At 29.1% G+C, this 19,182-nt stretch overlaps 4 protein-coding genes across 11 annotated transcripts; 2 read left to right on the top strand and 2 right to left on the bottom strand.

Annotated features, from left to right (window-relative positions):
- The first annotated feature begins 2,754 nt into the window (after positions 1–2,754).
- LOC126871645 (F-actin-capping protein subunit beta) lies at positions 2,755–9,134 on the top strand. Of its 2 annotated transcripts, XM_050630660.1 has the most exons (4): positions 2,755–2,922; positions 3,705–3,916; positions 4,036–4,408; positions 4,545–9,134. In XM_050630660.1, the coding sequence occupies exons 1-4, from the start codon at positions 2,920–2,922 to the stop codon at positions 4,776–4,778; spliced, it is 822 nt and encodes a 273-aa protein (XP_050486617.1). In that variant the 5' UTR covers positions 2,755–2,919; the 3' UTR covers positions 4,779–9,134. The 2 variants fall into 2 exon arrangements, with proteins under 2 accessions (XP_050486617.1, XP_050486616.1); XM_050630659.1 differs by lacking the exon at positions 2,755–2,922 and having other exon boundaries at positions 3,618–3,916; positions 4,545–6,935.
- Positions 8,713–11,884, bottom strand: LOC126871648 (eukaryotic translation initiation factor 5A). Of its 3 annotated transcripts, none has more exons than XM_050630672.1 (4): positions 11,743–11,884; positions 9,975–10,267; positions 9,401–9,535; positions 8,713–9,134 (listed from the first exon to the last, which is right to left on the bottom strand). In XM_050630672.1, the coding sequence occupies exons 2-4, from the start codon at positions 10,248–10,250 to the stop codon at positions 9,063–9,065; spliced, it is 483 nt and encodes a 160-aa protein (XP_050486629.1). In that variant the 5' UTR covers positions 10,251–10,267; positions 11,743–11,884; the 3' UTR covers positions 8,713–9,062. The 3 variants fall into 3 exon arrangements, with proteins under 3 accessions (XP_050486629.1, XP_050486627.1, XP_050486628.1); XM_050630670.1 differs by having other exon boundaries at positions 11,613–11,775; XM_050630671.1 differs by having other exon boundaries at positions 11,484–11,757.
- Positions 11,885–12,350: 466 nt separating this feature from the next.
- Positions 12,351–14,437, bottom strand: LOC126871644 (uroporphyrinogen decarboxylase). Its single transcript, XM_050630658.1, has 7 exons — positions 14,152–14,437; positions 13,683–13,985; positions 13,409–13,567; positions 13,180–13,341; positions 12,912–13,049; positions 12,662–12,835; positions 12,351–12,544 (listed from the first exon to the last, which is right to left on the bottom strand). Exons 2-7 carry the CDS (start codon positions 13,977–13,979, stop codon positions 12,404–12,406), a joined length of 1,071 nt encoding a protein of 356 aa, XP_050486615.1. The 5' UTR covers positions 13,980–13,985; positions 14,152–14,437; the 3' UTR covers positions 12,351–12,403.
- Positions 14,438–14,674: 237 nt separating this feature from the next.
- Positions 14,675–18,600, top strand: LOC126871642 (FACT complex subunit Ssrp1). Of its 5 annotated transcripts, none has more exons than XM_050630652.1 (15): positions 14,675–14,819; positions 14,926–14,988; positions 15,322–15,507; positions 15,584–15,799; positions 15,873–16,048; positions 16,115–16,250; positions 16,329–16,432; positions 16,566–16,694; positions 16,758–17,049; positions 17,123–17,281; positions 17,354–17,494; positions 17,619–17,810; positions 17,881–18,117; positions 18,211–18,285; positions 18,363–18,600. In XM_050630652.1, exons 2-15 carry the CDS (start codon positions 14,938–14,940, stop codon positions 18,477–18,479), a joined length of 2,211 nt encoding a protein of 736 aa, XP_050486609.1. In that variant the 5' UTR covers positions 14,675–14,819; positions 14,926–14,937; the 3' UTR covers positions 18,480–18,600. The 5 variants fall into 5 exon arrangements, with proteins under 5 accessions (XP_050486609.1, XP_050486608.1, XP_050486611.1 ...); XM_050630651.1 differs by having other exon boundaries at positions 14,697–14,824; positions 17,354–17,491; XM_050630654.1 differs by having other exon boundaries at positions 14,698–14,824; positions 18,211–18,280.
- The last annotated feature ends 582 nt before the right edge of the window (positions 18,601–19,182 follow it).

The following is a 19,182-nucleotide window of genomic DNA, read 5'->3' as shown; positions in this document are numbered from 1 at the left end:
GTAGAGGACCAACGCATCGAAACTGCTGCTGATGGGACAGTTTTTCATAAGAGATAGCAGGTGGTTCCAAACGCGGAAGAGCACCAATTCACATAATATCTGTAGGGAATTATCAGGTCCGACAGGATATGCTAAACGAAATGTTATGAAAGGAAAAGTAAAGATTGCATTTTCTCTGATCATAGACTACCATATAATGAAAAATATACGTGCACAGAACGTGCACAGAAGCAGAAGCATTTAGTTGGGGCCTAATTATTTTTTTTTTTGTTTTTTATTTAACTATAATTAAATGCATTTGCTGCTCTGCTGTATATTCACGGAGCATATAAGGCAAAAGATTTAGGCATCTCATATTTGTGGGATGGCCGTGAACAGAAAGTGAAGTTTACACAGTAGCGTAACGAATATAAATGCAAATAACTGGCCACAATTGACTCGAGTCGTGGTGAACAACGCAATAATCATTGCTTTTTCAACAATCGCCAACGCTGCTACGAATGCATAATTATTGGTAGAATTCACTGTAGTGGTACCGACAGCTTCTTTCGAATACCTTGGAAACCAAGATCGACCGTCGATTATAGATATAGAAAAAAATCATCGAAATCGGAGAGAAGGTAGCTTCTTGCAGACTGACGCAATTTTATATTTCAATTATTTTTATAATTCAATATTTCAATTCAATTTATATAAAATGTAATTCTTTTTTATTGCATCAATTAAAGATAACATTTTGTCCAATTTATTCTGTTGACAGAATTATCGCCACAAATATTCATATCGCCAAATTCTTCATCATGGTAGCATGACCTTCCTCCAATAAACCAATGCTTTACTAGATGCCAAGCCGCCTCCACGTAGTATGAATACTACCTATAATTGTGCGTCCGTAATAACGTATGCATTCGTATTGTTTGACGACGACCCTGCAGCGCTTGGATACAGTAATAACCCAGCACCAAAGTCCAAAATTGTTGCGTTTTTTATTTGTTAGACTGCGAGACTTTTCTGATTACGAAAATATAAGCTTGTATGGTAGAGTTCTTAGCGTTGCGTCGTGCGGTTTCTTTGATAACGAACGAATTGCGATAAACAATGAGTGAAAGGGCAAGCAGGGAAACGTGAAGAGGGATCCCTACAGTAGACATCACTGACCTAACATATACCTTATGGAATTTCGAAATAACCGAAATATTACAAATAAAAGATGAGAATTAGATTTGAGTTAGATCATGACATGTATAACCATTGAATATATCAGACATATCATATTGGAAAATCTAACATTTATAGCCTTCCCGGATCATAAATTTATTATATTTGTTATTTATTTCTAATAAAAACTGGGAAAATGTTCGAAAGATAGTTCCGTTTTCTAGATTTTATTCCAAAATTGTCCATTAATATAATTAATATAAAGCACATAAGAAATACTCAAAGTATTGCTTCCGATGTAGTATGTAGTACATACAATCCGTGGAACCGATTGTGACCTAACGTTAATAACATAGGCGTACATTTATAACCTAGAATTGTCGATATTTCCGGTCAATGTTCTGTGAAAGTAAGACATGCGAACGATGGATGATCACGTATCTTGGAAGATTATTTTCCAGGTTATTTTCTAGGTTTCTATGCCACTGCACAGTTATGTTAAACGTAAATTTGATGAATGTCGCCAATTATGAACGGAAAGTCAATAGAGAGCTAAGAAATTTGCCTGTTGCTGGCTACCTCGCTGCGGCTGGATTAAAAAAACTAACTCAAATCCAATACATATATTGATGATATCATTTTAAATTGAATTATAATAGATATAGATGATTCTTATAGCCTCGCATATACAATTGTGCACGAGGCTTTCATTCGAAGGATCTGTGAAATATCAAAGCTCGCCTAATCCTCGTTTACGTATACTATCTGATAATACCCATTATTATTGGAATTAAAATCGGAATTCTGTTAGAGTATTTATCAGACATTTATTAGCATTTCTATATGTTAAAATATTAGATTACATATTCTCTATTAACGTATGAACGGCCGCAATAAATATGAACTTCAATTTATACTCAACGCCATCTATGTATAAATTAAGAGCGAAATTTAAAATCAACTTGATCTCGGAATTATGATCATTCACTGCAAAAATCTAAGAGAAAAGATTGAAGAAGAAAGATCAGGGATCTTATTAAAAATAAAATTTTCGATTCATTAAATTTATATATATTAGACAAACAGTAGTTCAAGCCAGTTAATCCTGTAATACAAAATTTGCCTTATTGGAAATATTTTCTATTATAAAAACTAAAAATATATTTCAGCGAAATGTAACTTTAATCTTTTGAATTAGAAGACAATTAGTAACAATTTTTTTCATTTAAAATTGTTACTTTGCAGAATGTGTGAAAAGCGTGGCTAGAATGCAGTAAATATTTATTGAAATTGAATAAGTAAGCGATATATACGACACTAATCATTTCTAATGATTAAATAAACTACATATAGTAAATTTTAGTTAATTTCGTCTAGAGAATTCTATGTAGAATTAATTTTATCTAATTCTTCAATTTGCATTCCTAAAAGTGGTAGATGTATGGCATTGTTACTTAAAATTTAATCGAGCGATTACTTAGGAATGAGCAATAATTTCACTAGTAATGTATTGTAAACATTTTATTACTTGTCCTATTGTTATATAACATATGCTCTATAATTTTCACTCACATTATGTTGATAGCATTGAATTGTCTATTGGCCAATCAGCGGTAGTCTTGACACGCCCCTTGAATATTCGTTTTCGGTGACTGAATGCAGGTCAGAGGGTAAACAATTTCAATAAATTTTTCATTGATTTTGTAGTTTTTATTGATTGATGGTCTGAGTGACTTTCGCCAAATTCTTCAATCATTTAAAATGGTAAGTTTAATATTTTTAATCTATAATTGTAACATTATATTATTTTATTAATAATGTCAACTAAAATCAGTAATAACACTTTTTAGAGATAGTGTTCGATATAGGAAAGTCTAACTTTATAAAATCTCCCATTCACGATAAAATTTTTGAAAAGGTTTGTTGTAAAAGATGTTTGTGTATTTTTGTGATTGTGATATTCTAAGAAAAATTTTTACCTAACCTAAAATGAAACAAACGTCAAAATGGCGCCACCCAGTGACATACATGAAAATTTTGGTTCTTCGGTCATTTTAAAAAAATTAAAAATATAAATTCATTTATATATTTTTTGTAATGTAGATAATTTTTGGTTAACCCATATAAATGTCTTCTTGATGTAACTCGTACTAATGAATTAATATTGATGTCTCCTAGCATTTCTTTTCTGTCTTTTATTGAAATTAGCGAAAGTTAATATGTATCTTATCGCTTATTTATATTGAATTTCATATGGCTTGCCGCCTGCTTATGCTAAATTTGAATTATATTAATTATACTAAATTATATTTACTACTATCACACTTACTACTACGATTTAATTATATTAAATTCTAAGATGAAATTTGTATAAATTAGATTTATTCAAGATGACATTAAATTAGAAATATAGTATAGTTATATTAGACTTAACAGTTTCATTATAAATGTATAAAATTCCATTTATTAAAGATATGATTAGACTTACAAATTCACTGGGTTATAGAATATTTAAAATTAAATCAAACTTAATTTTAATGTTAAAGACGGAACAGCAAATGGATTGTGCTTTGGATTTGATGAGAAGACTGCCACCTCAGCAAATTGAAAAGAATTTGAGTGATTTAATAGATCTAGTGCCATCTCTTTGTGAAGATCTCTTATCCTCTGTTGATCAGCCCTTAAAAATTGCAAAAGATAAAGAATCTGGAAAAGATTATTTACTTTGTGACTATAATAGAGATGGAGATTCCTATAGGTAATTGCGAAAATGTGCTTTGCTCTATTCTGTTATTAATATTGTTATTGTATTTAGTTTTACTAATATTACATTAAGAATAAAGAAATAATATTTTACGTTATAAAATTATGTTGCAGGTCCCCTTGGAGTAATACGTATGATCCTCCACTAGAAGATGGTTCAATGCCATCTGAAAGGCTTAGAAAATTAGAGATAGATGCAAATCATGCATTTGATCAATACAGAGAACTTTACTTTGAAGGTGGAGTTTCTTCTGTCTATCTGTGGGACTTGGATCATGGTTTTGCAGCAGTAATATTGATTAAAAAAGCAGGTGATGGTTCAAAGAAAATTAAAGGTTGTTGGGATTCAATTCATGTAGTGGAAGTTCAAGAAAAATCCAGTGGAAGGATTGCACATTATAAATTAACTTCCACTGCAATGCTTTGGTTACAAACTAATAAACATGGCTCTGGAACAATGAATCTTGGTGGAAGTCTTACAAGACAGGTTTGTTTCTAATTAATTTCTAATTATAATTAAAAAAAAAAAGAAGAGATCTTTATATGTATTAATTATTTTCTGTACGACATTCAACGAGTATATCACAATTATGTGAAGTTATTTCCTAACACATTTTTTTTAGGTTGAACAAGATGCCCAAATAAGTGAGAGTTCTCCACATATTGCTAATATTGGTCGCATGGTTGAAGATATGGAAAATAAAATTCGAAATACCTTAAATGAAATTTATTTTGGAAAAACGAAAGATATTGTAAATGGTTTAAGGTCTGTTCAATCTTTAGCTGATCAACGACAACAAGCTGCCCTCCGACAGGATCTCGCGGCCGCGTTGCAAAGGAGAAATGCCAATAATTGATCTTCCGAGGAAGATCAACTTTCCATCGATTTTGAGGAGTGTCAATAAAAAAGGAAGAAATAAAAGAGAAATCGTAAATGATGAAATTAAGATTCGAATTGTTACAGTTACTGTAACGTGAATTTTGGACAGTTTCCTGTGATATGCAGGGTGCAACGGTAAAGATGAATTTTTCCTGAAGTATTAAAGAATAAATAATTGAATATCAATTATTGATTATGTCGAGATTCTGAATAAAATATTAAGAGACATTACGAGAGTGTCTGGGTTTACATATATATATATATATATATATAGAGAGAGAGAGAGAGAGAGAGAGAGAGAATATGTTTAAAGGTATGTAACACCCTAAGTTAATAATAAATGTTTAAGCCTCGAAGTAATTGATTTACGATAATTCTCATAGAGTACATATTTATGTTTAAAGCTTTTCGTTTTTAAATACAACAAATTTATATACTTAGATTTTACCACTTTGTGCAATCTTTCTTGTATTGTTTACTACTCATTGAGATATATATGTATTAAGCATTAATTTATAAAGCATTGTTATGATGTTCCTCTACATTTTCATAGTGTTATGTATTGTTTATTAATTTTATAAATTGCTATATTTCTCGTTAAGTCCACCAGAATTTGATCTATGCAAACGTACGGAACTTTCATAATAATGTCATTTTACATATTTTTTAAATAAAATTATTCACCGTCTGGTTAGCGAACGATGTCTAATGTATGTAGGCATAAGTTATAAAACATCTTTTACACTTGTACAGACGTATCTCATTTTTACAATGAATAAATTAAAAAAAAAAAAAAAATGCAGTCATAGTACATACAAGATACATTTTCGTTACTGTGTTACATATCTTTGACATGTTTTCATGTTTATGCGTGTATGTTGTGTGTATGCTGTACTCGTGTAAATCCGAGTCAAATATACATTTATACGTATATATATATATATATATATATATATATATATATATATATATATATATATATATATATATATATATATACATATATATATATATATATATATATATATATGTATTTTGTATGTATACGTATATATACATATATAATGGCACTCGTAATGTTTTCTTAATCATTAATAATTATTAATAATACGAGATATAAGAGTATTAATGTTTGAAAATGTAGGAATATTAAAGAGAATATTTGCGAATAAACTTCTAACAAGTCGTTCACTAATTTCCTGCCTAAGTACTCAATATTAGTAAATAAGTTTCAAATTGCATTAAATTTAAATTTGAAAAAAATATTTTCAAGTTGATTCATGGTTTCTAATAGCATAATTAAGTCTTTAATCGATTTTAACAGATTTTAATTAAACTTGACTAAAAATATTATGCAAATTTTATGGAATACTTTTTGTAATTAAAAGAAACTGTTTATTTAATATAATTGAGTTTAATTTTTTATAATCGCTAATATTGTTAGTTCCTGCATTGATATTTTGAATACGATATCAGTAGACTTATGATAAGTAAAAAATTTTAGATAATATGAATGAAATTGAAAAGGACAAAATGACAAGAATTTCAATTTAGTTGTTTTCGATAGTTTTAATTAACTTAAATGAATGTAATATCATGTCAGTTAATAAAAAATAAAAAAATAGCAAAATCATTAAGACTCGAAGTTTCAGTAACGTGCTATTATAAGAACAACAAAATATCATCGAAGGTTGACACAATAGCACCGACGGCTTTTTTATCATTTATTTATCCATTTATCTTCCATTGATTTCCGCCGTATAAACAAATGCTCGTTGGTATCCATTTACTTATATACTTTACGTCTGTGTTTTTTGTTTTGAATTTCGTAATAGTGTACTTTCGTATATACTTGTATATTTTCATATACTTCACCACTGTGTGTACTTGTATATGTGTATTCGTGTGTATACGTTGTTTGCCTATATACGCCAATGCTGGTTATATTATTTTTTGAAAATATCTATATAGCGTCTGTGTGTGTTAAGGTTTTACTGTATTATGATTTAATACTTTGCACATTAATTTAATGCGTGTGCAATAGAATTAAAGAATAATATTTCAAGAATATATTTTATAACTGAAGTAATTACATTTGATATATCAATAATTATACCACTTGAAATGAGTTTCATTAATTGTTTAGATCCTATTTATTGCTACATAAATACTAGTAACTATTGACAAACTATATAATTGGTAATTTTAATTAAGTATAATTGAGATTTCTTTATACTAAAAATATTTTCAAAAACAATATTCTCGAAATATCATTTCACATCCGTGCTTATAGAGTAAATGATTGATTTTAATTTGTTTGGTGCCTGAAAATTATTTTTAGTACAAATTGTTAAAATTTAACGGAACGACCAGCAGTGGTGTATTATTAATTAAACCGAATATCGAGAAGCAGAAAAAAACGATTTCCGTCTCTCGTGGTTGAAATACGACCGTGAGGCCGATTGATTCGTTTTTTCTTCCTTTTCTTCAGTTTCTTTTTATCGATTAAATTCATTTATCTAGGTAGTCTTAATCTTAAATTAGTCTGCTTAGATTACAGTAGCTTAGTTGTTTCTTATCATTCATCTTTTGTATTTTTTTTATAGTTTTTTATGTTTTCATAGATGGTACGGTCTGATTTGAAATTGAGCTTCTGATGTAACTTAGGCAGTTACATTTTAACTCAAACTTCAAGTCAGAAATCAAAATTGAGTGATAAACTTAAAATTTCAGAATTCAAGTTTGAAGTTATCTTTGAAATTACATGTACGGAGTCTGAAGTTCAAATTGAATTCCAAAATTTCGTGTTCGAGTTTAAGAGTTCAATATTCACCGAGTTTGAAGTTTCGATTCTAATCTCAGAATATCAAAGTTCTGAAAATTGTTAAATATAAAAACGGTCCTCCTACAATACGAGTTCTAAATAAAAACTACAACTTTTACAGGAAATTAATAAAGATCCATCAGATCTATGCAGAAAATTAAGTTTTACTATTTTGAATATGTTCCTGTAATTAAAAATGCAAAGTTATGGTTTAAATTTCAAGCAAGAAATATAAGTTTCAGCCCTTTGTACGAGTTTGAAAAATACATTGTAGTGATTTTTATAAATTCGAAACTAGGAATATATTTTTTTAAAATCTAAAGAAATTTGGAATACAAATTTTAATCCAACAAGAAGTATAAAATTAAAAACCTTCAAGAATAAGTTACTGTCAGGTAAGGTTCTTAGACAAACAACAGATATTAAGCATTTCTAGTAAGACATCAATTTTTGTTAACAATGCTTTAGTAGCATAGAATACTAATAAAAATTAGACAGGATCATATTTATATAAAAAAAAAAGTTCGAAACTAAAACAAGATATTAATTTTAAATTAAGCTGGATGCTATAAAACATATAATTTTAATAAAAAAAGATGTAATGAACTTGAATGAAGGAGAGAGAAAAAGACAATTCCAAGCAAATATAGGATGTATTATAGAGGAATTAAAATTCTAATGTAATTGGAATTCTATATATTCCTATAGAATTGCAGTTTGAGTATAACAGAAAATTTTTAAAATCGAACTTGTAAAGGAATTGAAACTTCAATTAAAGTATACAGAGAAAAGGGGTTAGTGTAAGGAAACAAGATTTTTAGATGATTAGAACTTTAGAAATATTGGGCTTTCAATAAAATCATAAGTTCGGATAAAATTATATGTTACCGCTGAGAGATGTAATTGAAATTCCAATAGAGATAAAATTCTAATCATGTTCAAATTTTAGAAATCACAAATCAAGGCAAAATAGTCCTCTTTCAAAATTTCCCAATGTTAAAACTGCCTTTTAATCTCAACAGTTTAAGCCACCAAAACATTCATTTTTCCCAAGGTCTAAGCTGATACTGTTTCTTGGTTTATTCTCTTTTTATTTGTTTTTTTTATTTTTTTTTTTTTTGTTTTTGCAATTATTTCATTATTTGTAATCCTCTCCTCCCTCACACTTACACGCTCACGCACATTGTTTTTCTCTTCCTTTCAGTTTTTAAATTACATGTTTGCTTCTTTCCTTTCCCACGTTATTTCTTTCCCCTTCGTTTTATTCTTTTCCCAAGTGCCCCCACTCTCTTTTCCTCCCTATTTGTTGTTGGTAGTAGTTCTTATGTTAACCATTGATCATCTTGTATTGTATCTTAGGTTTCTCTTAATAATATATTAACTGTGTGTGTTTTGTTTATTTCTTTAATGTGATGGTGGAGTCTGGACTGAACACAATTATTTATCGATGGCAGTGTTAGTTTTAATGGCAATCACAACTTCTTCACCACATGCCTTCAGTACAGTGCACTGAAAAAATAAAATATTATTTTTCTGCATCTTTCTGTTAATACAAATGTATTGCAAAGAAAATAAGTAGAAACAGAATGATATTGTTTATAATACAAGATAATTTTGCACATTAGTCAAGCAAACAAGAAACTTGTACAGAAATTTGTGCAAATTGCAAAATATAGATGCTATAATAAAGAATAAGCATAAACTTTATTGATATTTAAATAAAATATTTTATAATTAATCTTTATTAATCTTTTCTGTAATAGAACGATACTCACAAGAAGCTCTTTCCCAGCCTCATGATCAGCACGTAACTGAGTACCCAGTTCACCATCAGGAATTTTTAAATCTTCACGGAGTTCACCATTATCAGCCATCAGGCATAAGTAGCCATCGTCAGATATGTCTGCTAGCTGTAACATAAAGACATACGATTTATTTATCTTTTTCCATAATCCTTCCCCTCCAGGTTAGGATAGACTTCCAGTTACATTTCTCTTTGTTTTGCACTTGTGATCTAAATAAGAACATATATCTTATTTATGTAAGAAAAACTTGACAAAGGAAATTGGTACAGCACAATTTAATTAAAAATAACGATTAGTATTTTATATTTATAATTTCTTTCATAATTAGAAAATTTTTATGTTATTACAATGTTATTAACCTTATTATCACAATATTATTATTATTATTATACAATATTTTCTATATCATTTTATAGAATTTGTCAATAAATAACTATTTTAACAAATAAATACTACAGAAATAATACTTTATTATAAACAATATGCATGAGAAACATTATTATAATGTAGAGTAATTTTATAAAATTACTCTTAAATAATTTACCTGATAATCTTCCCGCTTAACAAATGGCACATCCATATTGTGCGTAGATGGACAAATGTCCTCATATTTTTTTGAAGTAAAAATGTCAATGCCTACAAGATGTACTTTGGCATGGCCATGTTTTCCTGTTTTAGAAGTTGACATTTCTACAATTTTGCACGGCCGAGATTTCAGCATGACAAACCCGTTTTTACGCAGAGCTGAACACTGCATCGGGTATGTTACAGAAGCACCAGAGTCTCCAGTCTCAAAGTGAGTATCCTCTATGTCTGCCATCCTTAGTTTCTGTTATTCTGAAATAAATTGAAACAGATCAAGAATTACATATTTTTACATATTTTATGTCTCAAAGATTTAATATATCATATATAATTAACATTGAATTCGTGCATATGAGATATAAAATAAGATATTTTTACATATAACATATACATTAAAAAAATAAATTATAAGAATCTAATATTGTTTTTTAATAAAAATGGTAAAGTTCAATATTATGTTTGTAAAAGGAATCAATAACCTAATTAATTTTTTATGGAAGGTATAGAACTGTTTTATAAGTTACAATGTAATGCTAAGATATGGCATTAAAATTTATAAGAAAACTAAGAAATTAGAACACTTTCTAAACTGCTTTTTTTTTCTTTTTCTTTTTTTTTTTTTTTTTTTAACTTTAGCAAATAAAACATTCTATTAATATTATTAATATTATTGAATTTTATAACTATATTTAAAGGCATCATATCGTTAGAGCTTCATGACTATTATAATTCCTACAAAATCACCATATGGTATGTAACTTATCGCTAAAAATGAAATTCCTAGTAAGAAGTTAATAAAAATCGTTTAAGTTGTTATTTCAAATACAAATGAAACATACAATACAAACATAAGTCGAATAGGAAAACTGTTACAAAATACAATGCTATATGATGTAACAATCTATTATATTTTGTAAAACATTAGAAGTACATCAATATTATTATACAAAAATGCAACATGAATATAAAAAACAAAACTATACCATCTTTCACAATATGTTTTGAAATGTGATACTTCAAATGTGTGCTACAACTTTACTCTTTTAATATTAAAAAAGATATTGGCACGTTTAACATACAACTTGGCTGCACTTCAAATTATAAACAACAGATTCAGCAACGTAAGTAACAAAAATTGCTTAAAACAGTGAGGAACATGTTTCATTGTATGGAACGAAATATTTAAAATTGTAAAAAAGCCGAGTGTTTTCGAGATATTACAAATAATAACAAAAAAATGAGAAATAATAGTAACATTAAGTACGATGTTCAATGCTTGAAAATGTTTGCAGAATAAACGTGAAACGCAAAAAGTATCGAAAAGCTACCGTGATAGTGAACAGAACGAAAAATGAACACGTTGTGCAAGTACAATCTAACCAAAGATTCCAACCCGGCTGACAGTTCTCCAATTATTGAAACCTCTCTATGAAAAATGAAGCGGAAAGCCTCGCGAAAGTCAAATTACCTTCGGGGACGAGTTTACTACGGTTTTTTGACCGTTTTCCTTAAGAAGATGGCGCGAAAAGGATTGCGTGCGGTTCGTTGCCGAAATTGCCGACTCTCGGAAAACGTTCAAGAAATGACGGATACGTACTAGCCTCGGATACTGGCGTTCTTTGTTCTTGGGATTTTTCAGTAGCACGTTTTGCAAACTTGTTCGAGTGATCACAAGCCGACCAGCTAGACTCAGCGTGAAAAAAGGAGAACAGACTGGAGATACTCACATGTGATCAAAATGGACACTCTAACCAGAAGAGTTGGCTGCGCTTGCGCGAACCGCTAATCGGCGACAGGGGGCCACTCGGATAGATCCACGGATTCCGGCTGGGAGTGTTTGTGGGGGTAGAGTTAGATGAGAAATATCGTGCCAGTTGGAAATTTGTGGCGGCCCGTCGACCAGCTTGGCTCATAGGCCACAGGCGACGCCACCTTACGAACGACGAAAACGCCACAAAACCAAGACGGCCGAGGAAGCAAGCGTTAATCCCGCGACTTCTATTTTATCGCACACTAACCACGGTCGTGGCAGTCGCAAGTTGGTAGAATCTATTGTATACTTTGGATGATTTGAAATTTAAAATGAAGGTTTTTTAGGAGTATTAAATTTTCAAAGCTTAAAGGGACTGATAGATTTTTTTTATAAACGCGATAAATTTATATATTTAAGCTAGAATATACACTTTGAAATAATATGTTGTACTGATTATTAAATTGAAAAGTATGTAGTATCACTTAAAAACACAAGGTTGATCCTCTCGATACACTAATAAAAAGATATTTAAATGTAATGTATTATATTAATATCTCTGACATCAATTGAATTTGTGCGAAATTTGGTAAAAATAGAATAAAATTTATTATAAAGTTTGCACTGCAACAAACAAATTACACTGAATGAATCCCTTTGATAAAAGCTGCAACTGACGTTATTGGTATATCTGGTAGAATACCATGTCCCAAATTCGCTATATATCGAGTTTTGCCGAATTTTATTGCCATGTCTCGAGCACGATCGGCTATTTCTTGCTATAGAAAAAGAGATACCTTGATTAGTAGAAATATAAATAAGGATCAAAAAAAAAAAAAAAAGTGGCTGTGTATTAAGTATTCCAAATATAATTTTCTGTATAAAATTATATACACCTCAGAGGCATATAATGCACATGGATCTAAATTTCCTTGCAAAGTAATTTCAGAACCAAATCTTTTTCTTGCTTCTATAGGATTAACATTCCAATCTAAACCCAATACTTCATAAGTTTTAGACTTTGCCAACACTTCTAAGGAATTCATAGTTGCACCTTTAGGAAAAGCAATCTAAAATTTGCCATTCTTTAGGAACTTAAATTAAAATAAATCACCATAAATATACCATAACATTTATTTTACTTACCATTGGCACTTCAGGAATATTTTCTTCCTTCAATCGCTGTCTCACTTTGTCGCTAATTTCTTTCAAATATTTAAACGAATACTTTTCAAATAATTCGTCATTAAGGAAATCACTATGACTTTCAAATACTTGCAATAACTATAATAGAAAAGTTACATTACACTTCATTAATTAACATTGGAATCATTTTATTTTATTTTTTTTATTTTATTATATTTTTTTTATAACATTGTAATATTTTTTCAACAAAAAAAGGACAAGTCTATACCTGTGCTCCAGCTTTTACTTGCATTACAAGGTAATCAATGATGACATTCGTAATAAGTTGTAAGAGTTTGTGAGAGTCTTCTGAATACTTATATAACCATTGTCGTGCCTTTGTCATTGTTGAACTACCTCCACCTTGGATCATGTAGCTCATTAATGTCCACTAATAATTTACAAATATAAATACTGAAAGTACTTGCTCTATAATATGTAGGAATCGATTTACTCACTGGTGCACCAGTAAAGCCAATCAATGGTACTTCTCCCTCTAATTTATGTCTTGTTAAAGTTATGGCGTCTCCTACATATTTTAAATCCTTTTCTACATTTGGATGAACTAATCTAACTAAATCTGTTGGATCCTTCAAAGGTTTGGGTAAAATTGGTCCCTGTTTTTTTTTATCACAAATTATTATTATATTTATATTTGCTTTTTAAAGATTTCTTTTTGTGTAAGATTATAAGAAACTTTAATATATAAAAAAAAAAAAAAAAAAAACAAACCGTTCCAGGAACCATTTCAACAGTTAAACCCATTGCTTGTGGTAGAACTAATATGTCAGAAAAGATAATGCTAGCATCCAAATCAAACCGTTTTATAGGCTGTAAAGTAACTTCAGAAGCTAAAGCTGGTGTTTGACAAACAGAGAAAAAGTCATGTTTTGATCTGATTTCTTGAAACTCTGGAAGATATCTCCCTGCTTGACGCATTATCCATATTGGAACACGTTCTGTGGGTTCTCCTTTTGCAGCTTTTAAAATTAAATCATTTTTTAATGGTGGAAATTCTGTTTGTGCCATTATTATCTGGAAAAGATTGATATTCAAAGAAACTAATGTGAAATTTTGAATTAAAAGATATATACAAACATACATATAATCTTAACTAGTATATTTTATACAACTTATAACACATTGTTTTTACAACATCTTTTCAGTGTTTTTACAAAATTATTTGCTATTGTGTACTTACATAGTACAAGAATATAAAAATGTTGTATAAATAATAATCTAGTCCCGTGTAAATTATAAAATTTGTTACTATTTATTCCAAACTAATTTTCTTATTTATAAAGTATAAAATTATTAAAATAATTAAATAATATAATATTTAAACTTAAGCTTTTTACTAATGAATCCTTTTACATAAAATATTTCTTCTGTTTTATTAAAATATATTACAAATAATAAGAAGATACGATGGTATGAATTGCACTTTTGCTATATCTATATGCGCATAGAATGGACGTTTCAACTAATAATACGGAAAGTTTTGAACGTGTTTACTCATCTACACGTACTTACGCTCTATGGTTAATTTAACCAATCAACTTTTTGCAAATTCTAGGGTAATAATTTTAGTTTTAATAAATTTTTAAAATTTTTTACTACTATGTATCTAAAATTTAAGATTATATATAAATTTTAGCGTTATATTTAAAGCTAAATAGACAGCAAAAATAAATATTCTTTTATACATAGTATACAAATTTTACTATAAATTGTACTTATAGTCTTAATCTGTGTTAACCAATTATGTTTTCGGAAAATATTCTGAGAGCAAGAACTTGGCGCGTTGTACGCCGTACATGAGAAATTTGTTTTCTACATCGACCTTGCATCAGTTTCTCGTTTTGAATTGTAAAGTAATTTATAAAAAGCGTTTGATTTTTTTGATTATGCGTTTAACTTGTAGATACGAAGAGGAATCATAATAAACAAATAATAATTTGTATATTAATTTTAGGTGTTTTCAAAAATGGATTTTTTAGAATATACTGATGTGATTGCAGAAGTTAAAGGAGCTATGGTAAGTAATATATTACTTAAAGTCTGTAACGAGTAACAATACTTCTCATTCTCTCTTTTACTTTCATTTTGTAGTCGCGTTATATCATTTCTTTGTTAATGTTTAAAGTTAGATTAATAAGTAACATGCCTAGATGAAATCCACGTTTTTATTATATTTTATAATATAATTGCAAACAAATTGTATTCCATCTTATAAATATTGAAATTATTAATAAAAATGTTAGTAATAATTCATCAGTTACTTTCGATGGTACTATTTATGTTACGATGGTAATGAGATAAATAAAAATTTCTGTATAATTGCACTTATATATGACTTTCTTATGTACAGACTCCTGGGCGATTGAAGCTTACAGACCAACATTTGATTTTTAAAAATCAAAAGACAGGCAAAGTAGAACAAATTTCAGCATCGGATATGGAAATGGTAAATTATCAAAAATTCATTGGTACCTGGGGTCTTCGAATATTTCTCAAAAATGGAACTCTACATAGGTTTCGTGGATTCAAGGAAGGTGTAAGTAACAATTTTTAGTTAAGAATAAATCTTTTTTCAATTTTACGTTTTGTAATAAAACAATATTTATTTTTAGGATCAAGAAAAAATTGCAAAATTCTTCCTACAAAACTATAAAAAAGATATGCTAGAAAAGGAACTTAGCCTAAAAGGTTGGAATTGGGGTACAGCTAGGTTTAATGGTTCTGTATTAAGTTTTGATGTTGGTCATCATACTGCTTTTGAAATTCCATTGTACGATGTGTCTCAATGTAACACTGGTAAGAATGAAGTCACATTGGAATTCCATCAGGTAAATTATCGATAATGTAACGTGTTTAACATTAATAACGTTTCTTAATATTAAAATTTTGTACATTTTTCAGAATGATGATGCTCCTGTGAGTTTAATGGAAATGAGATTTCATATCCCTATTAGTGACAGCGCAGATCAAGATCCAGTAGAAGCATTTCATCAGCAAGTTATGGAAAAAGCATCTGTCATCAGTGTCAGTGGAGATGCTATTGCAATATTTCGAGAGATTCAATGTCTTACACCACGGTATGTATATATGTTTAAGAAATATAATTTAAAAGATTCATATATTAATATAACTCCCTCTTCCAGTGGTCGTTATGATATAAAGATATTCCAATCATTTTTCCAATTACATGGTAAAACTTTTGATTACAAGATTCCAATGTCAACTGTTTTAAGGCTATTTCTTTTACCACATAAGGACAATAGGCAAATGTATTTTGTGGTAAGCATTTCGAAAATTATTTTTATTTTTTCTTGTTAATTATTTGTTTTATTATTATCGTTAATATCTTTCGCTTAGGTCAGTTTAGATCCACCAATTAAACAGGGTCAAACCCGTTATCATTATTTAGTATTATTATTCAATCAAGAAGAAGAAACTTCAATTGAATTACCTTTTTCTGAGTATGTATCTGTATTTGACTCAAGCACTATGGTAAAAATATGAATATGTTTACTATTCATATATTTATATTATATTATATTATATTATATTATATTATATTATATTATATTATATTATATTATATTATTGCAGAAAAGAATTAAAAGAAAAATATGAAGATAAATTACCAAAAGAATTATCTGGACCAACTTATGAAGTTTTAGGAAAAGTAATGAAAGTTATTATTAATAGAAAACTTACTGGACCTGGAAATTTCATTAGGTAAGTTTTTTGTAAACTGCGTAGCCGAAATACTTTAATATATTATATGTTTTTAATTTTCAGTCATTCTGGAACACTTGCAATCAGTTGTTCATTTAAAGCAGCTGCAGGTTATTTATATCCTTTAGAAAGAGGTTTTATTTACGTTCATAAACCACCAATCCATATACGTTTTGAAGAAATTGCGTCAGTAAATTTCGCCCGTGGTGGTGGTTCTACAAGATCATTTGATTTTGAAATTGAATTGACTAGCGGTGTTGTTCATACATTCAGTAGTATAGAAAAGGAGGAGTATGGAAAACTTTTTGACTTTATTACTTCCAAAAAATTACGGGTTAAAAATAGAGGCAAGAGTGTAAGTATGAATTATTATCGTAATTGTAATTCTTTAATTAATTATATTAAGAAATTCTTTGTTTTTGCAATAGGACAAATTGAATTATGACAATGACTTTGGAGATAGCGATCAAGAAGATGAGCCAGATGCGTATTTGGCAAGAGTTAAAGCAGAAGCACAGGAAAGAGATGCAGAGGAAAATCAGGATTCTGAGGAAGAGTCTACCGATGAAGATTTTAATCCGAATCAGGTGTGATTTTATTAAAATTTTTGGCAAACATACAAATTTATATACCTTGTATATATATATATATTCTTTTAGGACGAGAGTGATGTGGCAGAAGAATATGACAGTAATCCAAATAGTTCAGAAAGTGAAAATGAATCGGATGCTTCAGGAAAAAGTCAAAAGAAAGAGAAGAAAGAAAAAAGAGAAAAGAAACCAAAGTCAGCTAAAACCGTGGTAAACATTTTACTTATATTTTTTTTACAGTGTTTTTAATATTTATAAGAATGAATTTGCAATCGTACCCAGATTAGATAATTTACTAAGAATGGTTTATCAATGTATGTATTGCCTTATTTAGTCAGAGAAGCCAAGAAAACCTAGAAAACAGAAGAAAGAAAAAGATGCAAATAAACCTAAGAGACCGCCAACTGCATTTATGATATGGTTAAACAGTGCTCGAGAAAGAATTAAAGCAGAAAATCCTGGAATTGCTGTTACAGAAATTGCAAAGAAAGGAGGTGAAATGTGGAGGGAACTAAAAGATAAATCTGTAAGACCAAAATTGCTTTAATTTCTTACATGTAATTCCATAATTATTTAATATATACTAATTATAATAGGAATGGGAACAAAAAGCAGCAAAGGCAAAGAAAGAGTACACTGCATCAATGAAAGAATATGAAGCTAGTGGCGGAGGAGGTGGCGATAAGGAAAAGATATCAGAAAAGAAAGAAAAGGGAGAGAAGAAGAGGAAAGAGAGTAAAAAAGAATCTCCCAGTAAGCTTATGACCGGAACCAGTTTCAAAAGTAAAGAATATATTAGTGATGATGAAAGCAGTAGCGATGAAGATAATAAGGTATGTTAAGAATTAAGAGTATAATTTATTAGGTATTTTATTAGTATTATATTATGACAGTAGAAATATTATTTTAATTAAATATTTCTATAGAAATCAGAAAAGAAGGCTTCGGATGAAGACAGTGACGGAGGTAAAGAAAAGAAAAGCGGAGATAAACGGAGTGCGGTAATTTCATTATATTAGTTGTGTTCTATTAAAAACATTTTTTAAGATATATTCTATTGCATATGATTTTATTGTAGGAGGATGACGACAAGAAGTTGAAGAAGAAAAGGAAAGAAGAATCCGAGGGTAGTGATGAAGAACCTATTGAAAGTACTCCACCTTCTAGTGAGGCTGAATCTAAAGACAGTGATTAATTATAATTTATATATTTCTTTAACAACCACTTAATTTAATCTTTATTTCTACAGAAATATCTTTAATATTGATGTATCTAGTATTCTTAAAATCATTAAAATATGTTCCATATTTACCATATTTTAAGTTATAATACAATATTGTATTAAATATTTATATTTGTACGGTCCTGATTTATTTAAACATTTCTAAATGTTTTTAAAATTATTTAAATTTAATAAATTTAAAAACAGCTATAAGATATAATATTACTACATATATGGCTTTGTTAACACGTTGACTGCCACGCGTGTTTTCAAAGAACGGTCTGCGTCAGGCCACGTGTACAGCAGTACCAAGCGTTCTCTGCTAGGTGTTCCCATCGATATTTTAGTAATGCGAATCGCTCAAGTGGTGGTCTCAAGAATGATCTTTCGTTTCATTCGCTCGCAACATTAAAACCACTAGCTGTTGTTGAATATAATGAAGGAAAGTGTGATATAGATTATTCCGACCAAATGGTTTCTGATGCCACCACAATTAGAAAAGGAATCAAATGGTACGGAAAACTTGGCACTCATTCTTTCTGGGAATTTCTGTTGTAAACGCTTTGACGGTTTACAAAATTGCAACAAGAAAAAATATAAATATTAGAATATTTAGACAATTATTAGTTGCAAAATTATTAGAGTTGTCTGAAAATATAAAAAATCCTTGTCTTCG

This window comes from Bombus huntii, chromosome 12, assembly GCF_024542735.1.
Source record: "Bombus huntii isolate Logan2020A chromosome 12, iyBomHunt1.1, whole genome shotgun sequence".
Classification (NCBI taxonomy): Eukaryota; Metazoa; Arthropoda; class Insecta; order Hymenoptera; family Apidae; genus Bombus; species Bombus huntii.
Note: the sequence above shows the minus strand (reverse complement) of the source record. Positions and strands in the feature narration are given on the sequence as shown.